Source organism: Nyctereutes procyonoides, unplaced genomic scaffold (assembly GCF_905146905.1).
Source record: "Nyctereutes procyonoides isolate TBG_1078 unplaced genomic scaffold, NYPRO_anot_genome, whole genome shotgun sequence".
Taxonomy (NCBI): Eukaryota; Metazoa; Chordata; class Mammalia; order Carnivora; family Canidae; genus Nyctereutes; species Nyctereutes procyonoides.
In genome coordinates, this window is record NW_026575155.1 from 4,814,272 (window position 1) to 4,832,761 (window position 18,490).

The 18,490-nt window shown below is 38.1% G+C and overlaps 4 protein-coding genes across 4 annotated transcripts; all 4 read right to left on the reverse strand.

Moving 5' to 3' along the window:
- Positions 1 to 2,313: 2,313 nt before the first annotated feature.
- LOC129502158 (keratin-associated protein 6-2-like) lies at positions 2,314 to 2,941 on the reverse strand. Its single transcript, XM_055313639.1, has one exon. It carries the CDS (start codon positions 2,879 to 2,881, stop codon positions 2,630 to 2,632), a length of 252 nt encoding a protein of 83 aa, XP_055169614.1. The 5' UTR covers positions 2,882 to 2,941; the 3' UTR covers positions 2,314 to 2,629.
- Positions 2,942 to 5,485: 2,544 nt separating this feature from the next.
- On the reverse strand, positions 5,486 to 6,197 carry LOC129502159 (keratin-associated protein 21-1-like). Its single transcript, XM_055313640.1, has one exon. The coding sequence runs from the start codon at positions 6,149 to 6,151 to the stop codon at positions 5,798 to 5,800; it is 354 nt and encodes a 117-aa protein (XP_055169615.1). The 5' UTR covers positions 6,152 to 6,197; the 3' UTR covers positions 5,486 to 5,797.
- A 3,635-nt stretch (positions 6,198 to 9,832) lies between these two features.
- Positions 9,833 to 10,488, reverse strand: LOC129502150 (keratin-associated protein 21-2-like). The gene has a single exon (XM_055313629.1). The coding sequence runs from the start codon at positions 10,418 to 10,420 to the stop codon at positions 10,139 to 10,141; it is 282 nt and encodes a 93-aa protein (XP_055169604.1). The 5' UTR covers positions 10,421 to 10,488; the 3' UTR covers positions 9,833 to 10,138.
- Positions 10,489 to 14,036: 3,548 nt separating this feature from the next.
- LOC129502111 (keratin-associated protein 6-2-like) lies at positions 14,037 to 14,681 on the reverse strand. The gene has a single exon (XM_055313550.1). It carries the CDS (start codon positions 14,612 to 14,614, stop codon positions 14,333 to 14,335), a length of 282 nt encoding a protein of 93 aa, XP_055169525.1. The 5' UTR covers positions 14,615 to 14,681; the 3' UTR covers positions 14,037 to 14,332.
- Positions 14,682 to 18,490: the final 3,809 nt, after the last annotated feature.

Here is an 18,490-nt window from a genome sequence, read left to right on the forward strand (position 1 = left end):
GTCATGCTGATTATAAGTTCTCCAACAGAGGTTGCCACTTAAAACGTAAATAAGTTGGCAGTTACTATTTCTTTAATACCTCTTCCTTGAATTTTATTTTCTTGCTCATGTAACAGACCAATTTTCAGTCATCCCTTATGGCTCTTCTTATATGTCCTTCTCCTTCAGAAGCTATTTCTAACTCTTTTCGAGTCTTCTCTTTCTATGTCATGACGCATTTTGGTTTCCCCCTTGAATTCTTTCTCAGGAGCCATATAACACCTATAAACATATATACTATAATGGGAATGTGTGATTTACTATTTTGTACCCAAAGGAACATTTTTAATTGTTGAAAGAATTACGTGTTTTGGGCTTCTATCTGCAATGCCAAACATAACATGAAGCTGGAACATGGATGTTAAGGTTTTTTTAAATGACCGTAAGAACAAATGAATGATTTTAAAACTTAGTACCTTGATAATATGCAATAGCTCTTCAAAGAAAAAGATTTTGTGTTCCTTCATGAAGAATTTTAAAAACTTAAATCATTTCCTGACTACAGAAAGTATTCAGTTTTATTGTGATCCATATGTGAAACCGTATTTTCACTTTTCCCAGCCTTCATCCACCAATGAGACATACATAACACACACATATTTTCTCTAATTTTATCATAATGAACTCTCTTTTAACATTATCATTTCCTCATTTCACTTGGCTGACAGTCACAATTGTTTTCTAAGGCAGTAATGATATTGGAGGTTTAAACATAAATGTTAGATTGTGAAGATTCTTTTCTGGAATATAAATTACCTTTTACATGCTTAATAAATAGTAGTCTTGAATTGTTAAAAATGCCTTTGAAAACAAAGGTCATCATGAAAAAAATGAGTGTATTTTCAGCCAATAATTATTAGAATTGCCTTCTCTGTAAGAATAACTGAGATTTACCCGAAGCAGTCATTCCTTATCTCTAAGAAGGAATGTTCCATCTGTGAAAAGTGTTCAACTCTTGCAAGAGCTTCCATTTCATCATCAGTAAGACACATTATATCCTGGGTATAACCTCGCTGCAAGCTGGACTTTGATGGCAGAATCATCTTCCTTGAAAACAGCCAGTCTGTGAAGTCTCCGAGATCCAGAGATCTCAGGGCTCAGATTTGGTGCAGTGACCTTCGTCATGAAGATGAGACAGTAAATCATTTTTCACTGCCCGTGAAAACTGATCCTGAGAAAACATTCTCTGTTGTCTGATCCAATGTTAGAGATCTGGAAAGTCACATGAGGAAAGGACACTGAACTCAGAACCCACATGGCAGTAGGGATCTCAAACTCCGAAAGTAGACTTGGCCTTTCATCCCATTCTTATATCTGCACCAATTAAGGCACTAGGGAGCACCATTAAGCATAAGCACCTTTCTCATTTCCACTAAAAATTGTGGCACCACTGATCATCCCCAAAACATAATGAATTTCTCTTCTTCCTTTACCCTTACTACCTACCGTCTTTTCTATTTTTTCTTGCAATGAGCACCAGTTCATTTGACTGAAAATGTCAAAATACCTATTTGAACCCTATCTCCAATGTTTCAACATTTACTCTTCCCAAGGAAGCTGCCATATTCCTTCCATAGCAATTATGTCTAAATGTATCTCAATTAATGCTTTTTTTATTATCACCTTTTAGAATATAAACATTCTGAGAGCAAGAAAATGGCCTACAACTTTGATACTATGTCTTCAGTGTGTAAGGAAGTACCCTTACAAAAACACCCAAAACTATTTGTCAAACAAGTGGCTTAAATCAATTACCTCAAATTCAATATATGCAAACAAATATATACTTCCATCAAAAGGCATGATATGCTACCATATTTTTCCTCTAATTTATCCTTTGCTTAGTTCTTCATGTGTCACCTGAGTGTTCTTCTAATTTCTCGTTAATCCTGAAAAATTTCACTTCCATGCTATTCATTTATCCATTTAGCACTCAGGCCACACCTCCTCTCCCTTGGACTTCTGTCACAACCTCCCAAATAGGTATCATTCCTTCTTCTCTTTCTCCTCCGGCTCCATTCTAGACATAGTGTAATTCCAGGGCACAGTTCTGAAATACTGTGTGATTGCTGTAGGGTTATAAGTACCTGAAAATGGGGGAATACAAGAAATAGGTGGAGAAGACCTTATCTCTGATGCACTTATGACAAGAAATGCTTGTATTATATCAAGGAAGAACCTCCTAATTCATAAAATATGTTGTCAGGCCAATTTACAAGAGAGGTCCTATAACCTCAAAAAACAAAAAGTAATTCATAAACAAGGACACGGAGATCAGTTAGAAGCAAAGAACCATTTTTATTGACAATAAGTGATTTCCCCAACTGTGAGATGTTAGGATTGCTGGCACATCACAACACAGAATCCAGATTAAGGGAGTATAGAATATTTGGAAATGGTCAGATGATACCACATAGATTCAAGCCATGAGATGCCATACTAAAAAAAAAAAAAAAATGTTCACTGGAGGAAAAAGGCTCTGTCAAGTATGCAATTTCCTAGGCTTAGAAATCTTGGATTTGGAGGCTTGAATCAGCCATCTCACTAAATGCATCCTTTCAGAAGCAAACAGGGCTTGGAGAGGGATGGTCTAACAGCAAGAAGAATAACATCTTCTGTAGCAAAGGGGCCGGTAGCCCCAGCAGCCAGAGCCATATCCACACCCAGAGCTGAAGCCTCTTCCACAGCCCCATCCTGAGGCATAGCCACAGCCACAGCCATAGCCTGAGCCATAGCCACAGCCATAGCCAGTTCTATAACCACAGCCAGAATAGGGGCCACATCCATAGCCATAGACGCATCCACAGCCATAGCCACAGGAGTTCCCGTAGTTGCAACACATGTTGTCAGGAGAAGAGAATTCAGGTGGTTTGCAAGTGGATGTGGTGAAGTATGGTCCCTACTTGCCTTGGACCTTTATATACTGTTGGTAATTGGCAGAGCATGCCGTTCATTCCCTGACTTACCCAAACAAATATGAAAGCAACTTTCATGTGACAGTCACTGTCAACAATCAATAATGTCTTGGGAAAAGTGAGCTCATTATTTGGAGTCTCCCATTTTATTTAAAGAACAGCAATTTAATTCCCTCTGCCAAAGAATTGTCTCAGAATTATGTGCTCTACATACCACTGAGACCCAACTTCAAACCTCCTATCATTTAATGTAACTGATATGACAAGATTGGGGGAATTTAGGACAATTTTGTGCCTCTTGATCTCTCCTCTTGCCCAAAAAAAATCTACCTCTGCCCATAGTGAAGAAAATAACTCCCATATCCTTTCTGGAATCATTGCAACATTTTACCAGGCTTCTTGCACCCAGATACCTACTGCAGACACCTACTAGCTCCTTGTGGTTCAAGCCAGGGAAAATGCTAGTATCAGGACAGAGGATAGTCCTCAACAACATTGAAACATTTGATAAAAAATGTCAAGTGATGAGATTAGAATCTTTAGTTTGTAACTTGGTAGAAATAAATTAGTTTCTCTCTTTACTGATGTCTAATTCCAAATATTTCCTTTCTTTTCATCTAAACCAAGCATCCAAACATTCCATTACCAGACATGCAGCCAATGAAGAGGGAGGAGGAGGAGAAGGAAGGTATTACATGACCTCTTTTTTTTTTTAAAGGTTTTTTGCTTATCATGTTTGTCTTGGTTTTATCTATGCCCAGTTTCTGAAACAGGCAGATCTTATATGCCTAATAAATGAATGAATATATAAATTACAGTATTGGTGCTTAATGGATGATGTTCTTCCCTCATTCACAAAGCCTTCAAGGACAGGGATCATAATAAAACAATGAGTGGAATTCAAAAACTGTAATTATACAAATTTCATTCTCTTCTTTGAAGGATTTCCCCACCTCAGATTTACCCAGAGTACAGTCCTCACATCAGACATACAAATATTCCATGTATGAAAACTGCCCAACTCTTTAAGAACCCCTATTTCTTCAAGAGTAGGAGACATTATATCCTGGACACCATCACATTCTGAGGCTGAGTTTGATGACAGATCCATTTTCCTTGAAACTGGCCATTTTGTAGTGGTTCTTGGCTCCAGGGACCTCAGACTCAGATCTTGCAGTGACCCTGGTCATGGAAATAAAACAGGCCCAACGAAACTGACAAGAATTCTATGTGAGAGGATACAGTAGTAGAGATTTGGAAAGTCATGTGAGGAAAGGACACTGAGTTCAGAACCCAACAAAGTGGTAGGCTCTCAAACTCAGAAAGCAGACTCAACTTTCATCTCATTCTTAGATCTGCAACCATTAAGGTACTAGAGTACACCATTAAACACTAGTCCTTGCTCATCTCCATTAAAAATTGTGGCACCACTGATCATCCCCAAAACAATGCATTTCTCTTTATCCTTTACACTTATTACAGCCCTTTCTAGTGTATTTTTTTGGAACAAACATTAGTTCATTTAACACAAAATATCAAAATACCTCCTTGAACTATCTCTCTAATACTTCAATCTTCACTCTCTTCTCCAGAAAGCTGTTTTATTCCTTCCATAGCAATTATCTGTCTAAATTTATCTCAATTAATTCTTAGTTTTTCTTATTATCACCTACTAGAATATAAATACTCTGAAAGCAGGAAATTCATCTACAGTATGTCTTAAGTATGTAGGACATTTCCTTTCAGAAATAATAATAACTTGGGCACCTGGGTGGTACAGTCACTTAAGCATCCAACTCTTGATTTAGAATCAGGTCATGATCTAAGGATGCTGGGATGGAGCTAGGTGTCAGGATACCTGCACAGCAGGAGTCTGCTTATCTCCCCCTCTCTCAGACCCCCCTACTCGTGTTCACTCTCTATCCCCCCACCTCTCTCTCTCTGAAAAATAAAATAAATATATCTTTGTAAAAAAAAACATTCAAAACTATTTGTAAAGTGAGTGACTTAAATCAATTTCTTAAACTTAAAAATCCAAACAAATATGTCTATACTTTCATCAAAATGCACATATGATACCACATTTTTCTTCTAATTTATCCTTCCCCTAGTTCTTCATTAGTCTTCTGAGTCTGCTTCTAATTCCTCATTAATTCTGGAAACACTCTCTCCCATGCTATTCATCCATCCATTCAGCACTCAGGCCACACCTCCTCTCCCTTGGGCTTCTGTCACAACCTCATGAATAGGTGTCATTCGTTCTCCTCTTCCCCCTCCAGCTCCATTCCAGAGTCAATGTGATTTCCAGGGCATAGTACTAAAACACTGTATGATTTGTGAGTCCCTCAGAATGGGGGTGGGGTACAAGACATAGGTCGGGAAAACATTCTCTCTGATGTACCTGTGACAAGAAATGCTCATATTATATCAAGGAAGTGTCCCCACATTGATGAAATGTATTGTCAGCCCGATTTTTAAGAGGGGTCACCACACCTCAAGAAAGGAATAATTCACAAGCAAGAACACAGAGATTTATTAGAAGCAAGGAACCATTTTTATTGAGAATAAGTTTTTTGCCCTACTGTAGGATGTTAAGATTGCTGGCACAGTCACAACACGGAATCCAGATTAAGGGAGTAAAAACCAACTTTTGGGCAATAGTCAGATGATACCACACAGCCTAGAGCCACAATATGCCATCTTAACAAATGTTCACTGGGGCTCAAAGACTCTGTCAAGCATGCAGTTTCCTGGACATAGAAATCCTGGGGTATGGATCCTTGAATCAATTGTGTCTTTAGATGTGTCATTTCAGAAGCTAATGGTGCTTGGAGAGTGGTGATCTAGCAGCAAGAAGAATAACATCTTCTGTAGCAAAGGGGTCGGTAGCCCCAGCAGCCAGAGCCATATCCACATCCATAGCTGGAGCCTCTTCCACATCCCCATCCTGAGGCATAGCCACAGCCACAGCCATAACCTGAGCCATAGCCACAGCCATAACCTGAGCCATAGCCACAGCCACAGCCATAACCTGAGCCATAGCCACAGCCATAGCCTGAGCCATAGCCACAGCCATAACCTGAGCCATAGCCACAGCCATAGCCAGTTCTATAACCACAGCCAGAATAGGGGCCACATCCATAGCCATAGCCGCATCCGCAGCCATAGCCACAGGAGTTCCCGTAGTTGCAACACATGTTGTCAGGAGAAGAGAATTCAGGTGGTTTGCAAGTGGATGTGGTGAGGTATGGTCCCTACTTGCCTTGTACCTTTATATACTGTTGGTAATTGGCAGAGCATGCCATTCATTCCCTGACTTACCCAAACAAATATGAAAGCAACTTTCATGTGACAGTCACTGTCAACAATCAATAATGTCTTGGGAAAAGTGAGCTCATTATTTGGAGTCTCCCATTTTATTTAAAGAGCAGCAATTTAATTCCCTCTGCCAAAGAATTGTCTCAGTAGAATCATGTGGTCTACATACCACTGAAACCCAACTTTATAAACTCCTATCATTGAATATAGCATTTATAACAAGATTCCAGAGAATTTAGAAAACTAAGTCCCTCTTGATTTCTCCTCCTTCCTAAAATATTTACCTCTGCCCCTAGGAGAGGAAATAACTGCCATCTTTCTGGGATCCTTGCAAATATTTACCAGGCTTCTTGTACCTGGATTCTTACTGCAGATACCTTCTGGCTACTTGTGTGAGAAACCAGGGAAGAAGCTAATCTCAGGGCACAGAACAGCCACCAAAAACATTGAAACATCTGACATAAAATGTGAATACTGCTGAGATCTAGAAACCTTGGTATGTAGCTTCACATTGATAAATTACATTCTCTTTTTACTGGTGTTTAATACCAAATATTTCCTTTCTTCTCCACTAAACCAAACATCCAACCCTTGTACCGCTTAACATACAGACCAAAAGACAAACAGGCAAACAACCAACAAAGGTGTTATATGTTTGTTTGTGATGTTTTTGTTTATCTTGGTTGTCTAGGTTTACCTAAATCATCAATTTCCAAAATGGGAAGAAACCAAAATTTAAATTATTTTTTTACTCTATGAAATCCAAGTTGAAAGGCAATACAAACTCAGATCATATCTTCTACTCAACACTCAAATTTCAACAACAAAATTAAATCCATCCAGTTCTTTTTTTTTATTTTTTTATTTTTTTTTATCCAGTTCTTTATAAAAGGCCTTCAAAAGGGATTTTCATAAAGCTGCTGAATCCCTTTTCTGAGAACTTTTATTATTACACATTTTTCCTTCAGTTGAGAGTATTTTCAACTAGTTTTTCTACCATTTGTTACTGATATATCTCATCTCTCTATGTTTCATCCCTAATGAGAAGTTTAAAATATGTATGATATATATTTAGAAAATGTGCATATTCTATACATATATATATGTATATCCCATTCCAGTTGTTCTTTACCTTTATTTTCTCTACTTTTCTGTCAAATCTTGAATTTCAAAACTATAAATTCTAATATACAAGTTCCCTAGAATAGACAAGTTAATTTTTAAGCACCAACTTTCTGGTCACAATACCCCTGAATAATCAAAAATTTTTCTATCTTTATTGCATAATTTCTAGTACCTTTTCATTGGGATGTCAGGATACTGATCTATAGGGGGAAAAAAATCTGTCATTCTGTATTTCTCTAAATCACCACTTAGTTCAAAGTAGAGTGCCCGGTATATAATCTGAACTCAATATTTCCCCAATTAAAAAATATACGGATTAAAACAAAAATATGTTCAAGCCATAACATATTTGGATACATTATGACAATGTTCTCATTTCATGCAAGCTGGAAGTCTCAAATTTTGTTCTTTACTAATATAGTCACACATTTCACTTTTTGAAGATAGTGTAAATTACAAAGACATTTTTCCAGATGTATATTCTTGTATGCCTAAAATGATCGACCCTTTATTAAATATATGTTATGATATAGATGCCTAATTGATGATATTCTTCTGTCTTTCAAAAGCCTTCAAGCACAAGAAACATAATGGACCGTGAATAGACTTTCAACAAAAAGTAATTATTAGAATTCCACTCCCTTGTTTCTAAGATTTTCTAAGATTTCCCCAACTCAAATTTATTCAGAGCACAGTCTATTCTCAGACCTGCCTTACATATATTCCATGTGTAGAAACTGTCCAAATCTTGAAGAATTCCTGTTTTTTCATCAGTAGGACACATTATATCCTGGGCATAGCCTCACTCCAGGGCTGACTTTGATGGAAGAGCCATTTTCCTTGCAACTGGTCATTTTGTGGAGTCTCCTAGCTCTAGGGACCTCAGACTCAGATTTGTGCAGTGACCCTTGTCATAGAGATAAAACAGTGAATCATTTTTCACTGCCTATGGAAAAGGAGCATGACAAGACATCCTATGTTTATTTAATTTAAATTCAATTAACCAACATGTAGAACATCACTATTTTCAGATGTAGAGTTCAGTAATTCATCAGTTGCATATAACACCCAGTGCTTATCACATACCTTCTTAATGCCTCTAACCCAATTACCCCATTCCCCAACCCAGCTACCCTGGACATTCTATGTTATAGGATACAGTGTTAGAGATCTAGAAAGTCACATGAGGAAAGGAAACTGAACTCAGAACCCGCAAAGTGGTAAGATCTCAAACACGGAAAGTAGACTCAGCTTTTCAACACATTCTTATATTTGTACCAATTAAGGCACTAGAGAACACCGTTAAGCACTAGTCCTTACAATCTTTAAAAAACATTTATTTTATTTATTTATGAGAGACACAGAAAGAGAGGGACAGAGACATAGGCAGAAGGAGAAACGGGCTCCCAGCATGGAGCCCGATGTGGGACTCTATCCTGGGATCCTGGGGTCACACCCTGAGCCAAAGGCAGACACTCACACTGAACCACCCAGGCGTCCCAGTCCTTACACTATTCCACTAAAAATTGTGGCATCACCGATCATTGCCAAAACATGATGAATTTCTCTTCATCATTACACTCGCTATTACTATTTCTAGTGTTTCTTGTGACAAACATTAGTTCATTTGACACAAAATGCCAAATAACTCCCTGAACGGTCTCTCCAATATTTCCACCTTCACACTTTTCCCAGGAAGTTGTTTTATTCCTTCCATAGCAATTAGCAGCCTAAAAGTATCTTAATTGTTTTTTTTTTCTTTTTCACTTACTAGAATGCAAACATTCTGAGAGCAGGAAACTCCTCTAAAAATTTGTTGCTGTATCTTCAGTATGTAGGACAGTTCCCTTTCAACACATTCAAAGCCATTTCTTAACAAGTGTCTTAAATAAATTCTTCATACTTAAGGTATGCAAACAAATATATTTGCACTTCCAACAAAATGAAGAGGTGATAATATCACATTTTTCCTCCATCCTACCTTTCCATTAATTGTTCATGTGTCACCTGAGTCTGCTTCTAATTTCTCCTTGATCCTGGAAACTCTCTTTCATGACATCTATTCATGCAGCACTCAGGCTACACCTCCTCTCCCTTGGGCTTCTCTCACAAACTCCTTAAATAGGTGTCTTTCTTTCTCCTCTTTCCCCTCCAGCTTCATTTTATACATAGGGTTATTTCCAGGGCACAGTTCTGAAATACTGTATGATTGCTGTTGGGTTGAGTGCCTGAGCATGAGGGATATGAGAAATAGGTAGAGAAGACATTATCTCTGATGTACATATGACAAGAAATGCTTGTATTATATCAAGAAGAACCCCAGGTATATAAAACATATTGTGAGTGAATTTTCAAGACTGGCCATAACAAACACACACACACACACATACATACATACACACATACATACATAAATCACAAACAAAAACAGAGAATTTTAAAAGGAAAAAACTATTTTTATTGAGAATAAATTTTTGCCCAACTGAGATGTGAAGATTACTGGCACAGTCACAACACAGAATCCAGATTAAGGGAGTATAGAGCAACTTTTGGAAATGGTCAGATGATACCACATAAACTCAAGCCATAAGTCGCCATCCTAAAAAAATGTTCACTGGAGGACAAAGCCTCTGTCAAGTATGCAATTTCCTACACATAGAAATCTTGGATTTGGAGGCTTGAATCAGCTATCCCACTAAATGTATCCTTTCAGAAGTAAATGGGGCTTGGAGAATGATGGTCTAACAGCAAGAAGAATAACATCTTCTGTAGCAAAGGGGCCGGTAGCCCCAGCAGCCAGAGCCATATCCACATCCATAGCAGGAGCCTCTTCCACAGCCCCATCCTGAGCCATAGCCACAGCCACAGCCATAACCTGAGCCATAGCCACAGCCACAGCCATAACCTGAGCCATAGCCACAGCCATAGCCAGTTCTATAACCACAGCCAGAATAGGGGCCACATCCATAGCCATAGCCACATCCGCAGCCATAGCCACAGGAGTTCCCGTAGTTGCAACACATGTTGTCAGGAGAAGAGAATTCGGGTGGTTTGCAAGTGGATGTGGTGAAGTATGGTCCCTACCTGCCTTGGACCTTTATATACTGTCAGTAATTGGCAGAGCATGCCATTCATTCCTTGACTTACCCAATAAATATGTAAGCAACTGTGCTGTGACAGTCACTGTCAACAATCATTTATGTCTTTGGGAAAGTTAGTTCATTATTTGGAGTCTCCTGTTTTATTTAAAGAGCAGCATTTTAATTCCCTCTGCCAAAGAATTGTCTCAGAATCATGTGCTCTACATACCACTGAGACCCAACTTCACAACCTATCATTTAATATAATTTTTATAATAGGGTTGGGGGAATTTAGGATAATTATATCCCTCCTCATTTCTCATCTTTCCTCAAAAATCTACTTCTGCCCATACTGGAGGATGTAACTACTATCTCTTTTCTGGAATCCTTGCAACTCATACCAGGCTTCTCAAAACCAGATACCTACTTCAGATACCTACTATCTCCTTGTAGTAGAGAGGAAAGAAAATGCTAATCTTAGGGCACAGAACAGCCCCCAACAACACTGAAACATTGAAACATCTGATATGAAATGTTAGTAGTGCTGAGATCTAGAAACCTTGATGTGTAGCTTCACAACAATAAATTAGGTTTTCTCTTTACTGGTGTCTAATTCCAAATATTCCTTTCTTCTCAACTAAACCAAACATCTAACCTTTCTGTCCCTTAACATGCACCACACACACACACAAAAAAGATAGAAAGGTGTTATATGTTTGTTTGTGATGTTTTTGTTTATCTTGGTTGTCTAGGTTTACCTAAATCACCAATTTCCAAAATAGGAAGAAACCAAAAGTTAAATCATTTTTTTTTACTATAACTATGAAATCCAAGTTGGAAGGCAATACAAACTCAGAAAGATCATATCTTCTACTCAACACTCAAATTTCAACAACAAAAATGAAATCCATTCAGCTCTTTATAAAAGGCCTTCAATGGGGATTTTCATAAAGCTTCTGAATCCTTTTTCTCACTTTCATTATTACACATTTTTCCTTCAGTTGAAAATATTTTTGACTAGTTTTTCTACCATTGGTTACTAGTCTGTCTTATCTCTCTGTTTCATCCCTAAGAAGTTTAAGAAAAAATATACCCCATTCCAGTTGTTCTTTACCCTTATTTTCTTTACTTTTCCATCAACTCTTGAAATTCAAAACTATAAATTCTAGTACATGAATTCCCTCAAGTAGACATGTTACTTTCCAAACCCCCATCTTCTGGTCACAATATCCCTAAACTACTGAAAATTTTTTCTAGCTCTATTGCATAATGAATAATACCTTTCCATTCAGATGTCAGGATACTGATCCATGATGGCAGAAAAAAATTATTATTCTGTGCATCCGGAATTACCACTTAGTTCTAAGTAGCATGGCCAGTACATAATTTGAACCCAACACTTCCCCAATAAAAAACAGATGCATTAAAACAAATATATGTTCTAAGGTCAGTGTGGCCCTTAGAAACTAGAAGATATTTGGATACATTATCACAATGTTCTCATTTCATGCAAGCTGAAAGTCTCAAATGTTCTTTGAGTCTCTAATTTCACATTTTGAAGATATGTGTTAGCTTATGAAGACACTTATCTAGATGTACAAATTATCTTATATGCCTAATAAATGATCAACCCTTTACTGAATATAAATTACAACACAGATACCAAGTTGATGATACTCTTCTGTCTTTCAAATCCTTCAAGTACAAGGAACATAATGAAACACGAGTATATTTTCAACAAACTGTAATTATTAGAATTCCCTTCCCTTCTATGTAGGATTTCCCCATCTCAGATTTCCTCAAGCACAGTCATTCCCTAGATCCCGCTAACAGATATTCCATCTGTGAACTGTCCAAACGTTGAAGAACCCCTGTTCCTTCATCAATAGGACATATTATATCCTGGGAATAGCCTTACTGTAGGGCTGACTTGAATGGCAGAGCCATCTTCCTTAGAATTGGCCGTTTGGTGGACTCTCCTCACTTCTAGCTGACCTCAGACTCAGACTTTATGCAGTGACCCTTGTCATGAAGATGAGACAGAGACTCATTTATCTTTCATGGTGGAAATCGAGTCTGAAAAGTCATCTTCTATTACAAGATCTAAATGTGAGAGTTCTGGAAAGTCTCATGAGGAAAGGACACTGAAGTCAGAACCCAACAAACTAGTTGAGTCTCAAACTCATAAAGCCAACCAGACATTTTCATCCCATTCTTATATATTCCCCGAACAAAGTGAGCCCATTTAAGGAAGTAGGCCTCCTCTTTTCCACAAAAATTGTGGCACCACTCATCATCCCTAAAAGTTGATGCATTTTTCTTCCCTCTTCGTACTTATTACCTTCCTTGCTAGTATTTCTTATAACAGGCATCAGTTCATTTGATGCAAAATGCCAAAATACCTCCCTGAACCCTCTCTCCAATATTCCAACTTTCAATTTCTTCCCCAAGAAGCTGCTTTATTGCTTCCAACGCAATTGTCTATCTAAATTTAATTATTACCTTTTTTTTATTATCACCTGTTAGAATATAAACACTCTGAGAACAAAAAACTCATCTGCAACTTTATAGTATATAGCATAGTTCCCTTTCAAAAACATTCAAAGACATGGAAAGGGACACCTGGGTGGCTCAATCAATTAAACAACTGCCTTTGACTGAGGTTATGATGCCTGGATCCTGGGTTAGAGCCCAGCATAGGGCTCCCCTCTCACTGGGGAGTCTGCTTCTCCCTCTCCCTAGCCCCTTGCTCACTTGCTCACTCTCACAAATATTAAATAAAATCTTTAAAAATAACAAAAATAAATAAGCATACAAAGAGATGGGTGTCAGGGTGGCTCAGTCAGTTAAGCATCTGACTCCTGATTTCAGCTCAGGTCATGATCTCAGGGTCATGAGAATGAGCCCCACATTGAACTCTGTGCTCAACTTGGAGTACTTAGGAGATTCTCTGACTCTCCAGCTTCCACTAGCCCTGCTCATCCTCTCTATATAAATAAATTTTTAAAAAAATTCCAAAGCTACATATCATTAAGTGACTAAAATCAAATTCCTAAACTTCATATACACAAATATTTTTGCCCTTTCCTCAAAATGCACATGATATAATTCCACCTTATTCTTCTAATTTATCCTTTCCTTAGTTATTCATGTGTCACCTGAGTCTGCTTCCAATTTCTCATTAATCTCAGAAATTCTTTTCCATGCCATTCATCTGTTCAGCACTCAGGACACATCTCCTCACCCTTGGACTTCTGTCACAACATCCTGAATAGGTGCCATTCCTTTTCTTTCACCATCATCTCAGTTCTACATACATAGTGGTTTCCAAGGCATGGTTCTGAAATACTGTATGATTTCTATTGGATTCTGAATGCCTGTTCATGAGGGATATAAGAAATTGAAGAAGAAGACATTACCTCTAATTCATGTATGAAAAGAAATGCTTGTACTATGTCAAGGAGGAACCCCAGGTTTAGGAAACATATTGCCAGCCCAATTTTCAAAAGGGGTCATAACACCTCAAAAAAGGAATAATTTATAAACAAGAACACAGAGATTTGTTAGAAGCAAAGAACCATTTTTATTGAGAATAGCAATTTGGCCAATTATGGGACATTAGCATCTCTGGCATAGTCACAACACAGAATCCAGATAAGAGAATAAAGACTAACATTTGGGAAACACTCAGATGATGCTACATAGCCTCCAGGCACAAAAATGTTTACTGAAGATCAAAACCTCTGTCAAGCATGCAGTTTCCTGGAGGTAGAAATTGTGGGGTTTGGATCCCTGAATCAATTGTCACTTTAGATGTGACATTTCAGAAGCAAATGGTGCTTGGAGAGTAATGGTCTAGCAGCAAGAAGAATAACATCTTCTGTAGCAAAGGGGCCGGTAGCCCCAGCAGCCAGAGCCATATCCACACCCACAGCTGGAGCCTCTTCCACAGCCCCATCCTGAGCCATAGCCACAGCCACAGCCACAGCCATAACCTGAGCTATAGCCACAGCCATAACCTGAGCCATAGCCACAGCCATAGCCAGTTCTATAACCACAGCCAGAATAGGGGCCACATCCATAGCCATAGCCACATCTGCAGCCATAGCCACAGGAGTTCCCGTAGTTGCAACACATGTTGTCAGGAGAAGAGAATTCAGGTGGTTTGCAAGTGGATGTGGTCAAGTGCCTTCTCTACTTCTCTTGGACCCTTATATACTGTCAGTAATTGGCAGACCATACCATTCATTCCTTGACTTACCCAACAAATATGAAAGCAACTTTCATGTGACAGTCACTGTCAACAATCAACAATGTTTTGTGAAAAATAAGCTCATTATTTTAAGACTCTCATTTTATTTAAAGAGCAGCATTTTAATTCCCTCTGCCAGAGAATTGTCTCAGTAGAATCATGTGCTCTACATACAACCGGTACCCTATTTCCCAACTTCCTATCATTACGATATCTTATATAACTAACAATGTTGGTGGAATTTAGGAAAATTTTGCCAGTCTTGATCTCTGCTCATCCTAAAACATCTACCTCTGCCCATGGGGTGGGGGTGGGGGAATAACTGCCATCTCCTTTCTGGAGTTACTGTAACTTTTTTTCAGGCTTCTTGCATCTTGGATACCTACTACAGATACCTGTTGGCTCCTTATGGTAGAAAGGAGAGAAGACGCTAATCTCAGGACACAGAATAGTACCCCAAACTGTGAAACATGTAATATAAAATGTCAATATTGCTGAGATCTAGAATCCTTGGTGTGTATAGCTTCACATCAATAAATTAGGTTTTCTCTTACTGGTGTCTAGTATCAAATATTTATTTTCCAAATATCCAATCATTCCATCAACATAAATTAATCAAAAATGTAGAAAGAAAGAGAAAAACAAAGAAATGAACCAAGAAAAAACTCTTCTGTAATTTGTTTGGCTATTTGTTGTTATTGTTGTTTTTGTTTGATTTCTTTTTTTTTTTTTGTTATCTTCATTGTCCATTTTCCAAATCAAGAAGGATCCAATATTTAAAATACTTTCTTTATAACAGCTATGGAATCCAAATTGGAAGGGAGTACAAACTAGGAAGATCATTCCTTCCTCTCCACACTCAAATTTTAACAAGGAATTGAACACCATCCAGTCCTTTATTAAAGATATTCAACAGGAATGTTCATAATTCTCCTGAAATCCTTTTCTGAGAACTATCACTATTAGACATTTTTCCTTCAGTTGAGAGTATTATGACTCATTTTTCTACAGTTGGACACTGGTCTACTTGATCACTCTGTTATGTTTCATCTCTAACAAGAAACTTAAAGAAAAATACATGCCACTACACATGTTCTTTATTTTCTCAACTTTTCTGTCAACTCTTGAAATTCTAATGCACAAGTTCCCTAGAATAGATACTTTGCTTTTCAAACACCTACCTTCTGATCAAAATGCCCCTGAACTACTGAAAATGTTTTCTGTCTTTATGGCATTATTTGTAGTACCTTTCCATTCAGATTTCTGGGTATTGAACTATGATGGCCGAAAAAAAAAAATCTCTTCTGTGCATCCTGAATCACCACTTAACTCAAAGTAGAGTACCCAGTGCAGAATTTGACCTCTATCAATACTTCTGTCACTAAAAAAAGGGTACATTAAAACAAAAACATGTTCAAGCACTGTTGTGCCAGTTAGGAGCTATAGGGTATTTGGATACATTGTCACAATGTTCTCATTTCATTTATGCTGAAAGTCCCAAATGTTGAGTAAAAGGTTCACAAATTTCATAATTTGATTATGTGTTAGTTTATTTTTTTTAATTTTTTTTGTTTATGATAGTCACACACACACACAGAGAGAGAGAGAGAGGCAGAGAAATAGGCAGAGGGAGAAGCAGGCTCCATGCACCGGGAGCCCGACGTGGGATTCGATCCTGGGTCTCCAGGATCGCGCCCTGGGCCAAAGGCAGGCGCCAAACTGCTGCGCCACCCAGGGATCCCTATGTGTTAGTTTATAAAGGCACTTTTCTAGTTGTATAAACTATCCAATAGTCCTAATAAGTGATCAGCTCTTTACTGGGTATATAAATTATGATATTCATGCCTAATAGATGATACTCTGCCCTCTTTCAGAAAGCCTTCAAGGACAAGAATCATAATAAATTAGTTAAGTAAATTTTAAATAAAATGTATTTTTTTAGAATCCCATTCCCTTGTTTCTAGGATTTCTCCCAACTCAGATTTATCCAGAGCACAGTCTGTCCTCAGATCTGACTTATACATATTCCACCTGCAGAAACTGTCCAAATCTTGAAGAATCCCTGTGGTTTTTTTTTTTTTTCATCAGTAGGACACATTATATCCTGGGCATCAGTAGGACACATTATATACTTTAGGGGTTCTTTCAAGATTTGGACAGTTTTCATGAGTGGTATATCTGTAAGTCAGATCTGAGGACTGAAATTGTTCTGGGTATATCTGAGGTTGGGAAATCCCACAAAGAGGGCAATGGAATTCTAAGTAGTACAGTTTGCTCTGCCATCAAAGTCAGCCCTAAAGTGAAAAAATGAGTCAGGAGCCTCCACCCAATGGCCAATGGCAAGGAAGATGGCTCTGCCATCATGTCAGCCCTGGAGTGAGGCTATGCCTAGGATATAATGTGTCCTACTGATGAAGAAATAGTGGGCTCCTGGCTCCAGAACCTCAGACTCAGATTTTGTTCAGTAACCTTTGTCATGAAGACAAAACAGTGAGTCATTCTTCACTGCCCATGGAAACTGAGCCTGACAAGACATTCTATGTGATAGGATACAGTGTTAGAGATCTGGAAAGTCACATGAGGAAAGGACACTGAACTCAAAACCCAACAAAGTGGTAGGCTCTCAAACTCAAGAAAGTAGACCTGGCTTTTCATCCCATTCTTTTTTTTTTAAGACTGTTTTTATTATACTCATTAGAGACACATGAGACATAGACAGAGGGAGAAGCAGGCTCTTCACAGGAAGCCCAATGTGGGACTCGATCCCCAGACCCCAGGATCACACTCTGAGCCCAAGGCAGACACTTAACCCCTGAGCCACCCAGGTGTCCCTCCATCCCATTCTTATATCTGTACCAATTAAGGCATTAGGGAACACCATTAACCACTACTCCTTGCTCATTTCCACTAAAAATTGTGGCACCACTGATCATCCCCAAAACATAATACATTTCTCTTCTTCCCTTACATTTACTACTGTCCCTTCTAGTGTTTCTTGTAACAAAGATTAGTTCATTTGACACAAAATGTCAAAATATCTCCCTGAACTGTGTCTCCAATACTTCCACCTTTACTCTCTTCCCCAGGAAGTTGTTTTGTTCCTTCCATGGCAATTATCTGTCTAAATGTATCTTAATTAATTGTTCTTTTTTATTATCACCTATTAGAATATAAACACTATGAGAGCAGGGAACTCTTCTAAAATTTTGTTACTGTATCTTCACTGTGTGGGAAGTTTTCTTTCAAAAACATTCAAAGGTATTTATCAAACAAGTGACTTAAATCAATTTCCTCAAACACAATATATACAAATTCTATATACACACTTCCAAAAATGCATGTGAGATGGTACCATATTTTCTCTCTAATTTATCTATCCTCAGTTCTTCATTAGTCACCTGAGTCTACTTCTAATTTCTCATTGATTCTGGAAATACTCTCTTCCATCCCATTCTTCCATCCATTCAGTAGTCAGGCCACACCTCCTCTCCTTTCGGCTTCTGTCACCTGAATAGGTGTCATTCCTTCCGTTTCTTCCCCTTCAGCTCCATTGTAGACTCAGTGTGATTTCCAAGACCTGATTCTAAAATACTGTGCGATTTCTGTTGGGTTGTAAGTGCCTAGCATGAGAGATTTAAGAATTAGGTGAAGATGACATTATCTCTGCAGCATGATGAGAAGAAAAGCTAGTATTACATCAAGGAAGACCACAGGGTCATGACATATTGTCAGCCCAATTTTCAAGAGTGGTCCTAACACTT

Bases quoted from the DNA above. Each gene is read 5' to 3' on its own strand.
- LOC129502159 (XM_055313640.1), bottom strand. From the start codon at position 6,151: ATGTGTTGCAACTACGGGAACTCCTGTGGCTATGGCTGCGGATGCGGC.
- LOC129502150 (XM_055313629.1), bottom strand. From the start codon at position 10,420: ATGTGTTGCAACTACGGGAACTCCTGTGGCTATGGCTGCGGATGTGGC.
- LOC129502158 (XM_055313639.1), bottom strand. From the start codon at position 2,881: ATGTGTTGCAACTACGGGAACTCCTGTGGCTATGGCTGTGGATGCGTC.
- LOC129502111 (XM_055313550.1), bottom strand. From the start codon at position 14,614: ATGTGTTGCAACTACGGGAACTCCTGTGGCTATGGCTGCAGATGTGGC.